Source organism: Squalius cephalus (assembly GCF_949319135.1).
Source record: "Squalius cephalus genome assembly, chromosome: 22".
Lineage (NCBI taxonomy): Eukaryota > Metazoa > Chordata > Actinopteri > Cypriniformes > Leuciscidae > Squalius > Squalius cephalus.
Genome location: NC_137143.1, coordinates 30,561,212 through 30,583,968, shown reverse-complemented (window position 1 = coordinate 30,583,968; position 22,757 = coordinate 30,561,212). Strand labels below are relative to the sequence as shown.

At 37.7% G+C, this 22,757-nt stretch overlaps 1 protein-coding gene across 5 annotated transcripts in view; it reads right to left on the bottom strand.

Annotated features, from left to right (window-relative positions):
• The window catches only part of iffo2b (intermediate filament family orphan 2b), a 37,717-nt gene that overhangs the window by 3,643 nt on the left and 11,317 nt on the right, over positions 1 to 22,757 (bottom strand). For 2 of the 5 annotated variants that reach the window (XM_079857785.1, XM_079857786.1), the window contains exons 2-9: positions 12,691 to 12,751; positions 9,262 to 9,357; positions 7,142 to 7,201; positions 5,229 to 5,399; positions 4,952 to 5,091; positions 2,754 to 2,943; positions 804 to 893; positions 549 to 673 (exon numbers count right to left, since the gene is read on the bottom strand). In XM_079857785.1, the coding sequence (XP_079713911.1) occupies positions 549 to 673; positions 804 to 893; positions 2,754 to 2,943; positions 4,952 to 5,091; positions 5,229 to 5,399; positions 7,142 to 7,201; positions 9,262 to 9,357; positions 12,691 to 12,751 (933 nt within the window). The remainder of the gene's footprint in view (positions 1 to 548; positions 674 to 803; positions 894 to 2,753; positions 2,944 to 4,951; positions 5,092 to 5,228; positions 5,400 to 7,141; positions 7,202 to 9,261; positions 9,358 to 12,690; positions 12,752 to 22,757) is intronic. The other 3 variants (XM_079857787.1, XM_079857788.1, XM_079857789.1) reach the window with 3 other exon arrangements.

Below are 22,757 nucleotides of genomic sequence, written 5' to 3'. Positions count from 1 at the left end.
CCTTTAAAGTTGTGCATTTATGTTCACGATTGTGCAGCATTCACTCACAGAAATACATGTTTTATATATTTACGGTAGGAAATTGACAAAATATCTTCATGGAACATGATCTTTACTTAATATCCTAATGATTTTTGGCATAAAAGAAAAATCGATAATTTTGACCCATACAATGTATTGTTGGCTATTGCCACAAATATACCCGTGCGACTCGAGACTGGTGACGTGATCCAGGGCAACATATGTTGAGCACGTGAACACAACGGCCAATCAAAGGTGTTTAAGAATCCGTTCAACAGCGCTCAAAAAGCTAGAGGGAAATGCTGGTATCGTCACATTTTTAAATTTCAGTACCGACATGGTACCGAAGTCTGTACTTTTTGACAACTCTAATGATAGATTTGGTGTCATTCATCCAATCAGTGACACTGACACCACAAATATGCAAATAAGGATGTTAGGCTTTGTATTTATCACTTTTGAAGACTACAAACAGTAGCAAAAGGCCTTTAGTGAAGCTGTATTGTCTGAATGATGTGTGAGATCACCTGCCACCCTTGATCATCCTCCTGCAGGTCTCCATCTGCACGTCCAGCCCTCGCTTCATGCTGCACATCTCCATGTACTCGTGCAGGTGTCTGTTCATGTCACTCTTAGCGGTGGCCAACTCCATCTGTGTGAGAGAGAGAGAGATATTTCATCCCAGACACCTTCAACTCCGTCATAAACGAAGAGGTTCAGAAGGGGGACAAACACTATCATAACCAATCACAGACAAATGAGAAAAACAGGCACATTCGAACCTCAATTTGTCCGATTGTCTTTTGATATTCCTGCTCTCTGGTCTTGAAAAGAGACTCGGTCTCATCGATGAGACTGCCGAGACTGCCGTCCTGAGAGGCACAACAGAGAAACAGGCTTATTTCACTCATATTTCCTCTCAATCTGAACGGATGTATTGAGAACGACAACACGATACACTACTGTTCAAAAGTTTTTTGAAAGAAATTAATACTTTATTCAGCAAGGATGCATTAAACTGATCAAAAGTGACAGCGAAGACATTTAAAATGCGACAAAAGATTTATATTTCAAATAACTGTTGTTCAAATAACTGTTCAATATGAAGCAGCATGACAGAAAATCAGAATGATTTCTGAAGGATCATGTGACTGGAGTAATGATGCTGAAAATTCAGTTTTGTATCACAGATGCAGATTTCACAACAATGTTTCTTTTTTTGTTTAAAATTAACAACATTAAAATATCGAGTCAATACATAATCAATCCTTCATCTAAAATGTGTTTGTGTCTGACCCTGATTCACTATGGTAAGCCTATTATAAGTGTTTTTAGACCTGTCGGGATAGTTTTTGTGCGAAATTGTGAACATGCGTCACTCGCCATGTGTGTCTCATCATATCTGTAAATAGAGTAAAGTTGCTTGGCTGCTGTGGTGTGTGTGTCTGGTGTGAGAGGTCAGAGGTTAGTTGAGTGTGTGTGTGTGTGTGTGTATGTCTGGTGTGAGAGGTCAGAGGTTAGTTGAGTGTGTGTGTGTGTGTGTGTGTGTATGTCTGGTGTGAGAGGTCAGAGGTTAGTTGAGTGTGTGTGTGTGTGTGTCTGGTGTAAGAGGTTAGAGGTTAGTGTCACAACGAGTGAGAAAGGTTGATATGGAGCTGCTAAATCTCCAACCTCCGGAGAATCACCCATTTTAAACAAACGGGGAACAGAGGAGAGACATAGCTCGTAATAAAACAAGAATCAACATCAGATAGAGAGAGTGTGTGTGTGTGTGTGTGAACAGAGGAGAGTCTGCTGGAGAAAAGAGAATGAGACAGAGCTCGTAATAAAACAAGAATCAACATCAGATCGAGAGAGAGTGTGTGTGTGTGTGTGTGTGTGAACAGAGGAGAGTCTGCTGGAGAAAAGAGAATGAGACAGAGCTCGTAATAAAACAAGAATCAACATCAGACCGAGTGTGTGTGTGTGTGTGTGTGTGTGTGTGTGTGTGTGAGAACAGAGGAGAGTCTGCTGGAGAAAAGAGAATGAGACAGAGCTCGTAATAAAACAAGAATCAACATCAGATCGAGTGTGTGTGTGAGAGAGAGAACAGGAGAGTCTGCTGGAGAAAAGAGAACGTGAGAGCTCGTAATAAAACAAGAATCAACATCAGATCGAGTGTGTGTGTGTGTGTGTGTGAGAGAACAGAGGAGACTCTGCTGGAGAAAAGAGAACGAGACAGAGCTTGTAATAAAACAAGAATCAACATCAGATCGAGTGTGTGTGTGTGTGTGTGTGTGTGTGTGTGTGATAGAACAGAGGAGAGTCTGCTGGAGAAAAGAGAACGAGACAGAGCTCGTAATAAAACAAGAATCAACATCAGATCGAGTGTGTGTGTGTGTGTGTGTGTGTGTGTGTGTGAATAGAGGAGAGTCTGCTGGAGAAAAGAGAACGAGACAGAGCTCGTAATAAAACAAGAATCAACATCAGATCGAGTGTGTGTGTGTGTGTGTGTGTGAACAGAGGAGAGTCTGCTGGAGAAAAGAGAGCGAGACAGAGCTCGTAATAAAACAAGAATCAACATCGGCTTGGCTTTTCAGAGATGGAGAACTGAGGGATTTGAATTTTTTGTTGTATTTTATTGAACAGATAAACTGCCATATGTATTGAGTTAATTGTAAAGCATCATCTATTTTGAAGTCTCATATTCATCCGCAGTCACTCAGAGCTGAACAGTAGTAGTGTCGACTCACCGTGTCGGGAGTGTCTCCGTTGCAGTCGAGAGCACCGCTGCTGTTGGTAAGGGCACAGGGTATGTTGTAGTTGGTGAAATCTTCCCATAGCAGGAGCGTATCGTCGTTCTCCTCCCACGTCAGACTGTCACAGTCATCATCGACGTCAAACGTCTCCCGCCTAGCAACAAATGAGTTATCTGAACAATGTCTGCACGCGAGGAAAAACAAAGGGACAGAAAAAGAGGAGAGAGAAAGAGCAGGCAGTGAAGACAATCACGGACAAGACAAGAGTGAAGCACAAAACAGGACGAATACATACACAAACATACATACTGTATAGAGATTACATTCACACTTCAGCTGAACGAGTTTTCCCTCAAATACTCTTCCAGTAACGTTAATACAACGTTCGTTCAAAGTTATCTCAGACCAGTTGCATAAACTTAGCCTCTATGTTAAAGGGATATTTCACCACTGGAAAGATGAGTGTGTATTTAAATATGGTCATTTATGTAGTAGAAATGTGAAATTATTTTAGAAGTTGGTGCCTTCTAGACTGAGAAAAGCCAGAAAATGTATTTTTGGCTCATGTGGATGAAAGACAACAACTCCCAGAATGCACTTGCTTCGCTGCCCTACGAGGACACTCCCAAGCCACGCCCACCGGTTACAGAGGGCAGTGTCGGGAGAAATGATACAGCTAGGCTACTAGTCGACTCGAAACTGAAAAGACGGCGTTTTATCGTGAGATCCCCCTATGGGCGGGTTGAAGACATGCGGAACGAGCTCCTCCTACTGGCTGGAGTCTCTCGCCTCTGGACAAAAAAGCCTCTGATGATGAAGCTAAATGATGATTTTTGCATCATCATTTCTTTCCAGACACACAATACAGAAATCTCTCGTCTCAGGGGGACATGAGGGAGGGAAGGACGGTCACTCGAAAATACTACCGGGTTTTGACTGATACAAAGCTTCATGCTAATCGGTGAAGTATCCCTTTAAAGAACCAGTTTGAGTAACTAGCAGTTAGATAATAGGTAATCTGTCTTACTTATCCAATTCAAATAAGACTTATCTACCTTTTATGTAAATGACTTTAAAAAGTTAGGAACAGTCTTGAAAAAAAACTTTTAAAGCAACACTAAGGAACTTTTCCTTTTCGGTCGCCCTACTGGTTGGAAGCAGAATTGTCCATTACCGCTGTCGTAAATAATTTAGCCTACTGTCGCACACTCGCTGTTTTTCACCGGCTTTGGAATGAACGATGTCCACAGACAAGGTAGAGTATGATGCATGATTTTATGAAAGTATGATGTATTGCGACATCAGAAGCGAAGAAAAACTAAATAATGACTATTGTAACGCTTGACGTAAAGCAAGTCAAATTTGTAGTTTTCTTCTGTCTCATTCGAACTAAAAAACGCGACCCGGTTTGGCAAACTTGCATAGTGTGGTTATAGCAGATATAGGGCTGCAAAGCGAATCCAGAAGTGCCGTTCACCCTGTTACGACTTGATGAACCACTGAAACCATTTTGGAAACATTATTTTAAGGTAAAAAATGTTCCTTAGTGTTGCTTTAAGACTAGTCTTAGCCGTTCATGCAAGCGGCCACTGGTCTTTAAAAATGTTCTCAAAAGGTTTTATACTTCGTTCTTGGAATGTTTTTAACTGAAACATTTTAGTTGGACATTCAGAATGGACATTTTTGCATATATTACTAAGTTTATGCAAAAGGGGTAGGATTAAATAAGTGTATACTTCTTCCTACTCCTTTTCAGACATATCTATGTTGGCTAATGTTACTTATTGTTTATTGAACGTTTTGCTTATTCAACTTAGTACATTTTTTGATGTTTTGTTTGGTTTATTTTTTGATATGTCTCAAATAAATTTCTTCTTTCATTCATTCATTCATTCTTAAATCTAATTCAGCAATTAAAATGAATAATGCTGTAGAAAATTGCTGCAAAAGTAGATGAAGCTCTTATCAGGAGTAAGAATCAGATGCTCAAACAGAGAAACACAGAGATACAAGCTTTACATGGTCAACACTGTAAATGCATGGAAAAATTGCCCCCCCCCCCCCCCCCATTGCTTTTGTGCGTCTGCAATTCTTGTCATCACCACTCGATGGAGACAGAGTACAGACATGAAGCAATCTCAGTCCAGCATATATCTCTCTGACTGCAGTCTGAAAGCAGAATCTGGACTCACAGCTGGTTGAACATGCGTTTCATCTCGTCTGTGATGTTAAAGGGAACGTCTTCCTCTGAAGTGCTGGGATCAGCATCCATCTCTGAGCTTTCCTCGTCCGAGACCTGCTTCTTCTCCTTCTTTCTGCATGCAACAGCCGCCTGAGACCAAAAATATTACAGGCATATTAAAAGCCATGGACATATAGTGTGGGTTTGGCAGCAATGCAGTATGTGTGCACTGCAGTAAAGATCCCTCCTCAGCAGTTTTCCTCCTGCGATCTGTGTGTTTTACCCACCCTGTCTGCAGGTGCTCTGGAAGGACTGATGTTGAACATCTTGGACATGTCCTCTGAGTTCCTCTGCTGAGCCACGTCACACAGTTTGGCCGTGATGTCGATCCTCCTGCAGATGTCCATGTCCACCTTCATGGCTTTCTCCTGGATCTTGCAGTCGAGGTCGGACATTTGCTAAACAAAGATTCAAGCAGTGTTAGAAAATGAGAAGAAAACTATTGGTGCACAAACAATTATGATGCTAGAGAAACAAGAATGACATTCGCAATGTCATTAGATTTGTGCTTAGTCACAATTTGTCTCCAAACCTGACCTATAAATGTCTGTAGCTTTAAAAAAAAGAAAGCAATCTCACTTTATTCTCACTCCCATGCCTCTATATTTACACATAGGCCACGTGCACACTGCAAAGTTTTGCCATGTTGACATGGGCTAAATACAGTCAGTATTTGATTTGACAGCCGCATTTATTAACAGGTGTGACACTCCGATTGTCCCAGCCTGTATGAACAAGTAAAGAGATAGTTCATCCAAAAATGAAAACGTTTTCTTTACTTACCCTCAAACAGAACACAGAAGAAGATATTTTAAAGAATGTTGGTAATCAGACAGTTTATGGCACCCATTGACTTCCATAGTAAGAAAAAAAAATACTATGGAAGTCAATGGCTACTGTCAACTGTCTGATTACCAACATTCTTTAAAATATCTTGTTTTGTGTTCAACAGAAGAAACTCATACAGGTTTGGAACAACATGAGGGTGAGTAAATGATGGGTGAACTATCCCTTAAGCAAAATAAATCCACTTTTCTGTTGTAACCATAAATGACATAATTTAATTATTAAAGATGGTCCAATCGATGAGCAAATTAGTTTAAATGCATATTTTTTATAATTTATACGGTTACACTTTATTTTAAGGTGTCATTGTTACAGTGTAATTATATATTTAATTACTGAGTAATATTAAGCAACTACATGTACTTACTATAGGGTTAGGGTAGGATTAGGGTTTGGTTGAGGGTTAGTTGCAGGTAATTATGCATAATTTATTGTTATTACTATGGTAAGTAGATGTAACATATGTAACAAGGACACTGTAAAATAAAGTGTTACCATTTATACTTATTTTAAAAATAAATGTTAATATTTTTTAAATATATTTTTTATTATTTAAAAAATATTTAAAAACGATATATTTAAAATAAAAATAAATGTTATTTTTTAAAAGAAAAATATATATTTAAAAGGAAAAAATAAATGTTTAAAATAAAAAAATCCCTTTACAAAAAAATAAATGAATAAATATTCATTTTTTTAATTAAAGACTAAAAAAATCTATTTCAATATGTATTCAAATACATTTATCAAATAAATGACATACACATTAACAAAATACACATTGCATTAAGAACTGATTGTTCAGTTTGATTCTCTACTACACACTGCATACATGAAAACTCTTTTTTTTCGGGAGTGAATTGGGTTGTAAAATGCAGTTGTCGCATATAAATAACTGAACTGAGTGCAAAAGGAACAGTATTCATTGATAATCATATTTAGCTGCAGTATTTATTCAAACCAAGAAACTCATTCTCTTAAAAACCAGGATCACTTCAAATCACTGTAATCTCATGCTGAATGCCAATTACATCAGTCATAAATCAATGTCATTGCACATAGATGGCACGCAACACACTTGAGCAGTTCATTTCACCTAAAGGCCTCATGGGAAACAATTGCTCTGACTCATTTATGGTGTATGGAGAAGAGGAAAAGGCAGAGCACCAAACCGCAGACATCCGTCATTAAAAACACAACACACACAGAGTGCAAGAAACAGATGCAAATGAAACGAATCAAAGCAATTGTTTTCCTTTATTAAACACAGATCATGTCTTGCATTCTCTCTTACTTTCAAGTCCAGGATTTTCCTCCGGTTCTCTACGGCTCTAGAGCGGCATCGCCCGCCAGCCTTTATAATAAATACAGATTTCAGTTCAGTTTTTATTGCCGCAAATCTATTTCTAATATTTACCGGCACACGGTGACACTCGTGTGAATGACTATAGCTGACAGACGAGGCAATCCGAGAGCGACGTTTAACGTTAACCCGTAAATCCAGGATAAACGGTTTATTCATTCCTCACCATCCAGATCGGCTGGTATAAACTGAAGGTGTGTATGTGTTTGACACTGAAACAATGACAATGTGGGCATGTGTGTATTGTCTGCCGCAGGGGAAAAGAGCCAAATAAAGCCGAGCGTGTTTCTCTGCTGTCAGGAAACAGAAATCGTGGAGAACAGCCAGTCACTGGGTTAAATTTGGAATGAAGCTAATAAAAAAACCTGATTGAGATTCTTATCGAATGTAGTGAAAACAACATCCACATGAAATATTAAGTTTTATTTGGACTGCAAACTGATAATGTGATCAAACAAAATAATTACAGTGAACTTTATGAAATTAAAAATGATCTAAAAAATGTTCTAAGAACATTTTGCTAACATTCCCATTAAGGTATAAAAAACGTTTTTTTCCTCCACTAAATGTTCTATGACAGTTCTAAGCGTCGTTTTAAATTATTTGTAAAAAAAATTCTTGTTTATGCAAATTTTAAAGGAACATGCCGACTTTTTTGCACTTTAGCTTATTCACCGTATCCCCCAGAGTTAGATAAGTCCACACATACCCTTCTCATCTCCGTGCGTGCCGTAACTCTGTCTGACGCACACACCGCTAGCCTAGCTTAGCACAAAGACTGGAGGTAAATGGCTCCAGCTAGCATACTGCTCCCAATAAATGACAAAATAACGCCAACATTTTCCTATTTACATGTTGTGATTTGTATAGTCACAGTGTGTACAAATAACAAGGTCACATGAGACACAGCCATCTTCTAACCGTATACATACTGGGAACTATATTCTCAGAAGGCGAAGCACTGCTACTTGGGCGGAGTGATTTGCTTGCAGCGCCTAAGAAGCCCCGTGGAGAGGAGCAGAGAGTTCGCTCAGAGTTGGAGTAAATCACTCCGCCCAAGTAGCAGTGCTTCGCCTTCTGAGAATATAGTTCCCAGTATGTATACGGTTAGAAGATGGCTGTGTCTCATGTGACCTTCACTGTAAAAAAATCTAACCTCCCCAACTCAAAATTTTCTAGTGACTGGTCACATCTAAATTTTTCAATTGGCCCAAGTGAAATTCTGTAAATTTAATTTGATAATTTACATAATTTCACTTGGGCCAATTGAAAAATTTAGATGTGACCAGTCACTAGAAAATTTTGAGTTGGGGAGGTTAGATTTTTTTACAGTGTTGTTATTTGTACACGCTGTGATTATACAAATCACAACATGTAAATAGGAAAATGTTGGTGTTATTTTGTCTCTTATTGGGAGCAGTATGCTAGCTGGAGCCGTTTACCTTTAGCCTTTGTGCTAAGCTAGGCTAGCGGTGGGTGCGTCAGACAGAGTTACGGCACGCACAGAGATGAGAAGGGTATGTATGGACTTATGCCGCATTCCAGGCAACCTGTAACCCGTGTTTTTCCAACTCGTAACTGGGAGTACATCGTTCCAGGCAACCTGTAACCCGTGTTTTTCCAACCTTATACCCGTGAAATTGCACTGGAACGGCAGTAAAACCCGTAACTTCCCACCCGTGAATCGATCGATGTACTCCCAGTTACGAGTTGGAAAAACACGGGTTACAGGTTGCCTGGAACGCGGCATTATCTAACTCTGGGGGATACGGTGAATAAGCTAAAGTGCCAAAAAATTCGGCATGTTCCTTTAAGGGAACATTCCATTTGATCATTTTGCAAACATTATGGAAATGTTACTTTTGAATGTTCTCTAAACGTCCTGCAACATTTATAAAAATGTTAAACTGAAACATATCAGACAAACATTTCATCTGATGTTTTTGAGAACATTATTAAACGAACGTTCCATTAACGTCACAGGAAGAACGTTTGTTTATAACCTTACCGGAACGTTAGGGAAGACTCTGTCTGTGTATGGAAATACTCACATCGCTCATGAGGCTCTTGAAGACCACCAGTTCAGCTTTCAGTCTTTCAACCTTCTCGTTCAACTCGTCCTGAACGGTTTCAGACTCGTTCACGTTCTGAACACACACACACACACACACAGACACAAAAGCAAAGCAACGTAAGAATACATTAAACAGCCTGTGTGTGATCACATTTCACTCTGGGTCTGCAGGTTTAGGTTTAGCTGGTTAGTTTGGTCTAGTTAGCCGCTTCTACATACAAAGCATCTCCATTGACAACCATTAAAAGCATTAAAACCATTTTTTTATTTGATCAAAAATACAGTAACGACAGAAATATTGTGTAATATTATAAAAAAATGTAAATGAAATAATAAAATGTCATTTATTCCTGTGATCAAAGCTGAATTTTCAGCATCATTACTCCAGTCTTCAGTGTCACATGATCCTTCAGAAATCACTCTAATATGATGATTTGCTGCTCAAGAAACATTTATGATTATTATCAATATTGAAAACAGTTGTGCTGCTTAATCCTTTTGTGGAAACCATGAAACATTGTTTTTCAGGATTCTTTGATGAACCGAAAGTTCAACAGCATTTATTTGAAATAAAACTGTTTTGTCACTTTAATTTGAAGTTAAATTAAATTAATAAAATAGACATGTTTTTGTCATTCGATAGCTTACAACAGGCCTTCACATCACTTTAGTAATAAAGCTTACAGATGTTCATGTTAAACGGCCTAAAGCACAATCACCCCAGCTTGAACACAACACACACTCTCCAGTCTAATGAAATCCCCACAGAGGCTGAAGGTTAGAGAGGAAATCCATACGGCTCAGGGCAGAACTGGAAAAGCTGGGCATGTTTGGGCTCTCCGGGGACGCTTCTCTCCTCTGCGCTTTTGCTGACCCATAATCCAATACAAACAGATGCAGACGTTTATTGATTTTCCCGCTGCTTCAGCAGAAGATGGATCTCACACCTGCAGTGTTTCTGGGGAATATGGGGCGTTTGAGACATGGGATGCAGCACTGCTGTTGATGTGGCGGTCCAGTAGAAACGGGTTCTGATGTCATGTTTAAACACTGACATGCTTCAATGCATCCTGACCCAGATTGTCACACACACACACACACACACTAGTTTAAAGCTACATCCCAATTCAGAGGCTGCATTCGAAGGCCGATTGCGTCACCGCTGCGCAATGAAAGCTGTCATGATTCGAAGCCTGCATAAAATCCGGCTTCAAAATGTGACTTTCTTTTCCCGGGAAACAAAGGACACAACAGATGGATCCTTTGCGGACTTGCGTACCCTAGAATGCATTGCACGCTGGTGACGACACGATTTTTCTTGAGAAAGATTGCTTTTAAATCCAAGTATTAGGTTTCAAATGACTCAAATATCTAATGATACAAATGTAGAAAATAAAACTTTAAAGAGGTTCAAACAGGGCCTAAAATGAACACTCGTCAAACGCCAAATGCGAGTAAAAATCGGTGTTGGCGAGTATATGAAACAATGGAGTTGGCCAATAACATTTTCATGAATTCTAACGATGCAAAATTGTCAGAACATAAACAAACGTGAATGATGATCAGGACAGCTGATGGGACAGTGTTGCATCGTCACGAAAGTTTAAGCCTTGCCAATTTACCAATTTAAATATTCAAGCAAGAAGATGCGAAAGGGAACTCAATTCTTTATTTGCGCACTGTGTGGGAACTTCTGGGAAGCAAACTTCCGAAACGCGCGCCCAGAAATCCGTGTATCAGACAGCGTGCGAATCCTGAGTTGAGCTCTATTACATGTATTCTTGCAATTGGACAGACATATTCAAACAAAATTATGACTAAATGCTCGTCTTGGCAAGCATCCTTGTAAACATAGTCAGTTATGAACGTAAACAGTTGTGTATCAGTATATTGGATCCATGCATTAGCTCTTAAAGTGACAGCAGCCTAATATTCCTGATGCTCTCTGTATTTTTAATGTTGATCAAACAACAAATGACAAAGAACAATCACTCATTTCTCTTGACTGAATAATTGTTGTAACTTTAATAAGGATTAATCTAGGTTTCATGGCTGGTAAAAAAATATTTATGGCCGGTAAAGTCACCAGCCATTGGCAGGTGTGGCAAAAAGTTATAGTTTTAGGTCTTGGGTTCAAATGTCGACTTATATCTTACTAAGATACTCTTTATTATACAGAAATGGACCATGGTGAACATATTTAGTTAAGTTGCGAACCCTGTTTTATTTTTAGATTTTCAAAAAAGTCCAGTACAAACCTGACTGCCTCATCAACGGCAGCTGTCGCACTGCTGGACGACAAGAACAATCCTCTGTAATCCTCATTTAACAACGCTCGGTCTGACCTTCACGGCCTTCGAAGGACGCAGCCTCTGAATTGGGACACAGCTTATATTTGCTCAGATCACATGTGTGTGAACTTTACTCATCATGTATTTTAGCATGATGGTATGATGTGGGGTTGTTTAACATATTCAAATCATTTGAAATCTCTGACTTTTGATTGCACTATTTGCAGATACATTTTGAAAAATGCATTCACTCAAAATGTATTTTAAGATTGGAAACGTACTGTATTTTCTTGCCCCTGCAAGGATAATTTCTAATATATTTCCTCATATTTTTTGGTAATTTTTATAAATATATTTTCAATGTAAATATATTTACTGTATGTTGTCCAAAATACATTTTGCATTGATTTAAAATGTGTTTTTAGACCAGAAAGGTATTGTTGAAGTATGTTGAATTATCTCAAATATTTCTTCAATATATTTCCTATATTTTAAAATACTGAAAATGCATTTTATGATTGGAATTATTTATTTTTTTGCCCCTTGAAGTGAAGTATGTTTTCCAATAAAGGCTTAAATTAAATATATTTAGACTTTGGAAAATATTTTTTAAGCTGTGCGGTTTACATCATATATCTAGCATAATTCTATATGTTGACCAGAATTTTTTTTTTTTTTGTCATATGGGAAAAAGGAAACTTCAGGAAAAGTCTCCATTGGTTGTTATTAGGAGAAACACTTAATTAGTGGTGCTAATTGGGCTAAAAATAATCATGCTAAAGACATTCTTAAAAATAAAGGGAGTCCAAAAGGTTTTTTTTTGTTTGTTTTTGGTTCCTCACAGAACCTTTCAGTCAACAGTTCATAAAATAACCATTTTATTTTTTATTTTCCTACTAAAGAACCTTTTGTGGAATGAAAAGACTGATGTTAAAGGATTTTCATGGAACCGTAGATGCTATTTTAAGAGTGTCTGTCTGTATAATGCCAGTATGTTACTGTGCACTCATACAAGATTTCAGGGTCGTAAAGTGACACACACACGTCATGTAACGGCAAATGTAATTAGTATCACAGCGAGAGCGTCTCGACGGCTCCTGCACAGGTGATCTCACCTCCTGCAGCGTATCCACCATCGACTCCATCTGTTCTCTTCTCGACAGCTCCTCTTCCCATCTGCAACACACAGACACACCTTTGATGAGTATAACGGGGCTGGGCGGCATGAATCAAATCTTATATCACACTTTGAGTCATTTTATATCATGGTAACGGTGTGCATAACAATACCATTATTTTATATTATGGCAACTTTCCTGTTGTGGCAACAATGTCAAAGCCTCATTTTGTGGAGAATCCAATGAATTAAAAGCTAATCTCATTTTTTTTAAATGGAGCTTAATGGGCTCAAACCACAAGATTAGATAAGTCATAACAAATTAAAAGGTCTGACTCAAAGCAATGCTCTTTTTTAAAGTCTTGATTTTGTTTTTGGGCTCTACTAGAATAGGTTTTCATGCTGAAATGTTCAAAAACACATTATTTTCCCCATATTCTCCATTGTTGCAGCTCCTCTCTTCCCAGTCTGTCAGTAACGCTCTGTTTAATTCCTGTCTCGATGAAGCCCCTCCTTCTGAAAAGCACACTGTGCTCTGATTGGTTGACTGGAGCAGTGTGTTGTGATTGGTCGAGGGCTTCGAGTGTGTTTGGGAAATGTCCCGCCCCTTACCATAACCGCCAGTTTAACACACAACTAACTAACTCAACCAGGCCCCGCCCCTTTATTCTTCGTATTAATTATTATAATGAGGAATATTGTGACGTGTTCGTTCCCGGAAGAAACTCAAGACTACAGTGGAGGAGTTTCAGGAGTTCAGAAACACTGACACTGATATAGAGAAGAACTCCCACTGAATGTGCCTCCAGAGGGTAAAATGGCAATGGCAATATATCTAAACCTGTGACAACATCAATTATCATTTTGCTTCATGTTACAGTTACATTTATGCATTTAGCCAATGCTTTTAACCAAAGCGATTTACAACAGAGAAATTTAAGTAATTCAAAGCCACAGAGCCAATTATATTCATAGTTTACAATGCCAGGTTTATTAGAAAGCTATTAGATCTTATACCAAACAACACCCTTTAAAGTCTTGACTTGGTTGGATCCCGTTTGTGTTTTTGCAATAATGCAAGTATTTTTGTTGCATTCAAGTGTAAATAACATGAAGCTGTCCTGCCCAGTGATAGCCATTCATTCTCTGATTATAAACACAGGTGCTCATCATCTCCATTTCAGTGTGATTGATCCTTCAGCTCAGGAATCCTCCAGTAAACCCCTCGACCGGGGTCAGCCGGCGTCTGTGGTCTGTGCGCCCACCCCTGCCGCTCCGTAACCCGATACTGACAGTGGAAAACCAGCACAGACTGACCGAAGGCCGGATGAATGTGAATCATTCTTTATAGATTTTGAACTTATTCATGTTACAGATGATCACTGAAACACTGAAAACACTGAATGCCATTAGAAATATCTAGTGTAGTCATGAAACAGTCATGAGGGCACAGGCTGATTGGTCCTTTACATGCAATCTGTTAACAATCACATGATTACCACATGGCACAAGCTGATTGGCCTCTGCTGATCCTGCAGCCAATGAGATTGCTTGCTTAATATTTGAATAGTCTGGTTCAGTGTTCGAACCCTCCACCTCCCCAGCTCCTCCTGCCTAGATCTGCTACGGGATTTATGCATGTCTATTTATGAAGCCACAGCATATCTTACATGCTCACAGCAGGGTGACTGTGTATCTGTTAGCAGTAGCAAATAAATTAACGTTGCCATATTCAGTAACATGCTAAAACTATTTTAAGACTTGTCATGATTGAAATATTCATATTATAAATATAAGTAAGCAATAAGGTACGAGAGGCTGTGCTGTATCGTGAATAAGTAACGGCTGAAGGGTGTTGTTAGGCACGAAGCGGAGTGCCTGCAAACCCTTCAGCCGTTACTTATTCACGATACAGCACAGCCTCTCGTACCTTATTGCTTTTATAAAACGGTTACCACACAATACAACTATTAAAGCCGAAAAACATAATCACATGAAGTAAAATCACTAAAAGCCTTCCTTCCGCTGGAAAAAATAGTCCCTGACTGTAAACAGCAACAAGATAATGAATGTTTCTTGAGTAGAAAATCATCATATTAGAGTGATTTCTGAAGGATCATGAGACACTGAAGACTGGAGTAATGATGCTGAAAATTCAGCTTTGATCACAGGAATAAATTGCAGTTTAATAGTTTATTCACATAGAAAACAGCTATTTTAAATTGTAATAATATTTCACAGTATTACTGTTTTTACTGTATGTTTGATCAAATAAATGCAGCAAAAGAGACTTATTTCAGATTCACTAAAGAAATCACACCGCCCCAAACTTTTGATCTGTAATATATGAATATATATGTTAATAATTGTGTTACAAGGATTATTAATAATATTGATAATATTAACAATAAATATCTTTGGTGTTGCATAGAGACTTGGAAGCATGTTTAAAGTATAGAATAAAACATGACATTATTTCATTATGTGGTCCCTGTTTGGTTTATAGCATCCTGCAAAGTAAATTAAAACCAGGAAACATGAAACCACAACCCTGAGAACCGCTTCTGAAGCACTAAAAGCATTACTTACATACATGCATCTTCTGCTTACAGCCTGCAAATTATGATTGACAGCTGTAAAAAGGCAGTTAATCAAACTTGTAAACAGAATGTAGAAGGACTTTGCACACCGGAGGGCTTCTTTCGACAGGGAATCAAATCATTTCTGAGGCATCGCTCCCTGTTTCTGCAGCAACGCTTGAGATCACCACGAAAATACAGTCTTGAGCACATTCAGTGCTGAGGATAACACTCGGCCGGCATCATGGTCACTACGGGGATGTAAACACTTCCCTCCTCATGAATGTGACGCTGAATGAGACACACGTCTATAAAGGACACAGACCCATGATGTCAGCATACTAATTAGAGCACTTGATAATCTCAAGTGACTGAACTGGAGACTGCTCTACACACACACACACACATGCTCTCAAACGCAAAGTAAGACACTTCAGCTAAACACTTGCCTTCCCAAAACATACACTCTCGACCTTTGCTTTAGTGTTGCCACAGAAACTGTGGCAGAGGGAAACCTCTTGAAAATGGGTTGTTTGTCTCCTTAAAAGTTCACACACACATTCACTGCAGCAAATTACAAACACTGAACTATTATTTACAATGGCATTCAAACGTTTGGCTCAGTATAAGACTGTTAAGATGCATTAAATTGATATGAATTTAATTAAGATATCTATCTATCTATCCATCCATCCATCCATCCATCCATCCATCCATCCATCCATCCATCCATCCATCCATCCATCCATCCATCCATCCATCCATCCATCCATCCATCCATCCATCCATCCCCAGGATCTATCTATCTATCTATCTATCTATCTATCTATCTATCTATCTATCTATCTATCTATCTATCTATCTATCTATCTATCTATCTATCTATCTATCTGCTAACCTTCCGCATCCATCCATCCATCCATCCATCCAGCCATCCATCCATCCATCCATCCATCCATCCATCCATCCCCAGGATCTATCTATCTATCTATCTATCTATCTATCTATCTATCTATCTATCTATCTATCTATCTATCTATCTATCTATCTATCTATCTATCTATCTATCTATCTATCTATCTATCTATCTATCTATCTATCTATTTAACCCAATAACCTGCTAACCTTCCATACAGTAAGATATTTGATCTCCCGCTGGTCACTGTATTTCTCTCTCTCTCTCTCTCTCTCTCTCTCTCTCTCTCTCTCTCTCTCTCTCTCTCTCTCTCTCTGTGTGTGTGTGTGTGTCTGATTGGAGCGTGGGAGACTATGGCTGGACTGATGGTGATCGAACGCTGTTCCTAAAGTGCTGGTGTGTGAATCACGCTGGTGCAGAGCTCTGCAGGTCACTGGAGTTCATCATCCGCATCAGCCAATCACAGCAAAGCACAGCGCATCACTTCCTGCTGGAGGCTGGGTGGTGTCACCACTGATGCAGAGGACAGAAGGACACAATCTGATCACAACGGACAGTCTGGACGCTTTACAGGGTGAAGAGAGTCTTACTGTCATTAGAATATATAAGTAATCAACAATATATACTATGAAGAGATATGAAAGCATTTTTCACTGAGATATTGGATATTAATATCAGTTTCAGTTTCATGCAAATCTTTATTTTCCCCATGGACAGAAACTGCAGTGTTGCAGCAGCAAAAATAGGTTCAAGATATGACTCATGATATGAGGTTTTTGATCTTCAAAATTAGTTTTGTGATTTCTAGTCCATGTCTGTCGACTTTGAAGTCATCTATATGATAGTACATTTAACAAACTTAACTATCAGCTGATATATATTACATGATATATAAATAATTTTATTCAGCAAGGACACATTAAATTGAACAAAAGTGACAGTAAATACATTTAGACTGTCACAAAAGATTTCTATTTCAAATAAATGCTGTTTTTTAAACTTTCTATTCATCAAAGAATCCTGTTTTTTTGTGTGTGAATGATTTCTGAAGACTGCAGTAATGATGCTGAAAATTCAGCTTTGATCACAAGAATAAATTACATTTTAAAATATATTACAATAGAAAACAGTTATTTTGAATTGTAATAATATTTCACAATATTACTGTTTTTACTGTATTTTTGATCAAATAATTGCAGCTGTGGTGAGCAGAAGAGACTTCTTTCAAAAACATTTAAAAATCTTACAGACCCCAAACTTTTGATCGGTAGTGTACATTTAAAATGTGTAGTCTTTAACGTCTAATCGCGGACCCAAAACAATGATGACATCATCTGCCACTCAGGGGCGTGTACAAATGCTCATGCCCCGCCCCCTAATGACCAACAGCACAAGTAAATTATGGTTTAGCCAGGCGTTTATGTAAACGAAAGGTTTAACTCAGCATAAAGGAGCGACAATCATCCAGCGTCTATAACACAATGGTTATTCACTTTCACTTCACCTAAACCCACAATTATATCTAGAGCAACTAGTGAGGAATGATTTGAGTCCAGTCAACGCTGAACCTAATCTCATCTGGACAGAGTCAGACAGGAATGACAGCAATAAGAGAACTAGTTCATTCCCAAACAAACCCCATAAGGACGTGACTGGCTAATATAGACCTTACAAGGACAGACGGCAACAGATGAGAAACCTCGTGTGACAAAGTCATCCCACAGACATCTGGCTACTGACCGCATGCCTTATGAATGAGTCCCATCATGCACTGCACACATGATTCAGAGTCACAAAAACACCTCAGTTAATCTCATTGCTGTTCGAACATCATCACTTACTGACTGATGACCTAGTTGGGGAATCCAAGTAGTGCACGAATGAATGAAATTTCAAATTGGTTGTAAATGTGAATGTTGTCAGAGCCAAAACCAGCCAGAAAATACAACTCATTTAGCCAGTTGATAAGAAGACGGACTCGTGTGACCGAAAGTTTCCCATCATTCTCTACAGGAGCTCGAGAATGATAAAATGCACAGATAAAGCAGATACTGCATCTTTTGGTCTTTATTTGTTGCATTAGCTCTAAAAAGCTTCTTGTCTTTATTGGGAAGTGAAAATAGAGGGGAAAATATGCATGGCCAAACTCATCCCAGGAGGACTGACCATTCCAGAGGGATATGTTAATATCCTGTAAAATGTTTACGGCCAGCTGTTTGCATACAGTAATGAAGGTCTCCTGGCTATGAAAGTCATTTGTTATGGGTCTGCTGTTTATTATATACACTGTAAAAAATAATTACGGTAAAAAACTGCCAGCTGTGGTTGCCAGGAATTTACCGTAAAAAATACGGTAGCAACATTTTAGGTTTTACAGACTTAAAATTTACAGTAATAAACCGTATTTCATTATCTGATATAATGTTAATTTACCGACCTATTGAAGTATTAATATCTGTTTTGTACCATTGTAATACACTGACAACCAACAATCACAGTAGTAATGAGTCACATGATCAATCAAAGCTCATCACAAGCAGTTCCTCCACAAGACAGTTAATACTAATATATATATATATATATATATATATATATATATAAGCTGCACAGTGTCATTCACATAAACATGAAACACCATCACGGTAACACACATGAAATTTAAAAAATACATTAAACATTAATTTGACAACATTAAATGTTACATAAAACCCTAATGTACATAACTGATTAGAAAAAAACTAAGAAAACTATGATGAAACATAGTTATTTCAACAAAAATACATCAAATGTGAAGTGTCACGCAGGGAATTGTGGGAATGTCAAATTACGGTTTTACACTGTAAATTATACAATGACTTGTTCGTTTTCACTTCCACAAATTGTAAATTTAACGGTATTTTACAGTAAAATTACATTAAATATACCATTAGATCTATCACAATTTTTTACTTACCATGTAGTAAGGAAACTTTCTGTTAACCAATTAACAGGTTTTCACTGTAGCATTTTTACAGTCTTTTACTGTTAAAATCATTGGATATGAGGCGTGAGCACATCGCGTGCAGCTTAAACGCTTAAAGGACTGCAACCTGTTCCCCGACATTTTTTTTTTCTGTGATAATTTATTCTACTTTGTCTCAATCTATTCAAAGGTGTGTTGACCAGTGATTCATCTTAGCTGAAATACTGCTGTATGTGCAGAAATAAAACGCAGCAAATGCAGGAAATCAGCGATTTGTTTGTTCGTAGAGTTTATGAGTCTATGATTAACCTGAGATCCTCCGGAGAGAAGGAACATATCTTTCTGTGCTCATTCAGTGTGTGTGAGCGGACAGCAGCCTGACCATAATCAAACTCATAAATCACACACACACACACACACACACACGCCGTGATTTATCACTAATACTCTTTCCCTGGCACGTTCATTGGTCCTCCCGTTAACAGCCTGCAACATCTTCTTCACCATGTGAGTTTATTGCATGTGGTGAGCAGATATTTCCTCTGAGAGTGAATCTATCTCATATTTAGGGCTTGATTAAATCCTTTTAATTTTTTCCGAAATTTTTCATTTTTCATTCTGGATCCCATTTAAAAGGTTAATCTAAAATTTTATAATCTAAAAGTATGTCTAAATCAATTGAATTCTTCAAATTGTAAAAATGTAATAATTGAATTAACCTGAAATTAATAAATGTAATAATGTATTGCATTTTTAACAATATTAGGTCTATATGAAACGTGCTTTTATTTTTTCTGAAATTCTGTGTTGTCTTAATTTTCTGGGATTCTGTGCTTTATGATTTAAAGCAAATTTATGATCAGAAATGGTGGTAATCAAATAAAACAATTTGATTAATCTTTTAAAATGTAATCAAATTAGTTTGGGCAATTCACATGCCAAAGTTTAATGCTTAGGATAAAAGGGTTTAACAAACATGAGCGTAATAATTGTGAAGCTTGCTTTAACAAGCACAACACTTATTTCCACTAGACCTGTTCAGAAGAATCCTCGTGAGTGCCAGAGTTAGGGCAGGTCGAGGCACAAACCTTGAGATTCCCGGGCTGCGACACACATGTTCCTTGAAATGCATCCAAATAATTATCGAAAGCTATTAAAAAGGGAAATTCAGTTACAAAACCAAAGAACATTTACATAATTGTGCAGAATGTAAAAGTCATTCAGGTTGCTGTTTACGCCACACTTCATTAAATTCACTGGAAAAAAAAGCACTGAAATCTTGACAGATCAGGGACAACACAGCGTTCATAAGACTCGTCCTACGTAACCTACTGTTTTATTCCACATAAATCATGCAGTAAACATCTTCAGAGAAGACATGTTAAGATAGGATGTTGCAACTCAATTCGCTCAATTTAATTCACTCCCGTGTTGCCATACTTCCACACACACACACACACACACACATTCTTAATCTATCTTTATGAGGACATTCATTGACACAATGCAATCTCTAGCCGCTTACCCTAACCTTACCCATCACAACTAAGTGCCTAACCTGACCCCTGACCCTAAACCGACCCTTAACCTCATTATAACCTTATCCCTAAAACCAAGTCTTGACCCTCAAACAAGCCTTTAAAGGGCTCTCAGAAAGTCAGGACCGGCCAAAATGTCAAACACAGACACACACACACACACACACACACACACATACACACACACACACACATTCATAAATACATACATACATTTATACATACATATATTCCCATGAGGCCTCTCTTCTTCCTGAATACTACACTGCAAATAGAGTGAGAGAAAATAACTTCAAAATGATTTCTGAGTGTATCAGTAACGGTCGACCGGACGCCACACAGAGGACAGACCAGGGTCTGAACGGGCCCTTGAGAACTGGTTAAGTGTGGATAAGTGTGTGTGTGTGTGGTCCTGGTACAGCTTGTGGACCAAATGTCCCCACAAAGATATTAATACCAGTCATTTTTGACATTTTCGACACATTCATTTCATTCAAAATGAAAAATGTACAAATGCAGAAAGTTTTCTGTGATGGATAGAATATACAGTTTCATCATTATAAAAATCATTATTTCTATGTAAATAAATAATTTAAAAAAAATTTGCTTAAAGAAAATGATGCTTATTTTTTAAGTTTGTGCAAAAAGTACACTGGGCATGTCTGGGCATTTTACATGACTATGCATTTTTTCAAATTATTAACTATTTATTAAACATTGATCTCTAATTATATTACTGTTGCCAATATAAAAAATAAAAAAAATCCTTGGAAACCATGCATAACAGTGGTTTTACACACATTTAATAAGGTTTCCATTATTCATAACTCATCTCTTATCTGTGGTAAAATCACTGTTATATGCAAGCCCTCTTGTGGCTTTATTGACATGGGATTTAAAAAGACATTAACCCAGGGTTAACTGCAGTGTGAAAAGCCTAAAGAGAGCAGAAGACGCCCAACACAAGCTCAGTCCAAAAACTAGGGTGTGATTAAAAAAAAAAAGATAATTGTGGCATGAGGCACAAAATGATGAGGGATTTGGAGGCTCACGTGTGGGTTTAGTGATGGAAACTGAGGTAAGCAGACATGTGTGAAAACAGGTGTGGACATTTAATACAACAGCTGACACAGTCATAAAGTCTCTGAGCAGCTGGAGAAGCAGAAGAACCAGTAACCGTTCAGAGCCCCAGACTGGGTCAGCAGGGAAACAATGCAACTAACCAGAATAAGCATGCATAACTAGGACCAATTGCTCAATTCAATTCACTTCTACTTCTTAAACAAAGTTGAAGCATGACTTATTAAAGAACTTGTCTTTTTTTTTTAACCGTCTGGTGCTGTTCGGTCGTTTTTGACTGAAAAATTATACGTTTATTTTTTTTTTGGGGTGTGTGTACATTTTTTACTTTATCAGAATGGTACGAAACTTGGTAAAGGTTTTGGCACTTGCTGTGTGAACAAAAAATAAATAAATCATGGACATGATTCAAAAAGGTTAAATGGTCTTGAAAAATATATAGCCACACTTGAATTGTTCATGGTCAAAAATGAAGATGAATTTCATCTAGTGGAAGCGTTTGGAACTGCAGCCAAACAAAATCTTCCCGAAAGCTCCTTTTTTGAACTTGTTTAGATTTATAGCTTTGATTTTCTCACAGTTTTAAAGTCAACCATGTTTTGCAAAATATATATTTCATATACAATTTTAAAATAGTATTTTTGTGCATTTTTTAATAATAACAAATGTCTATAACTTTTTTCGCGTCAGCAATAATCTGCCCAAGTGTCTTCTTTAAAAAGAGACCAAACTTAGGCTAAATCTTTGCACAAGTATTCAAAGAAAAGTATTCAAAATGCAATACTATCAATACAAATGACCTAAATAATCATGCATATAAGGATATTAATATAGATAAATGCAAAAAAGCTTATCAAGCAGAAAATGCAGCTGTATTTTTGCACAAACTCGTGTCACAAAGTGATTAATTTTCTTATTCATTTTAATTTTTTTTGCATATTGTTAGGTCAATGTGCTATATATATTGTAATATCAATATTGATATATTTT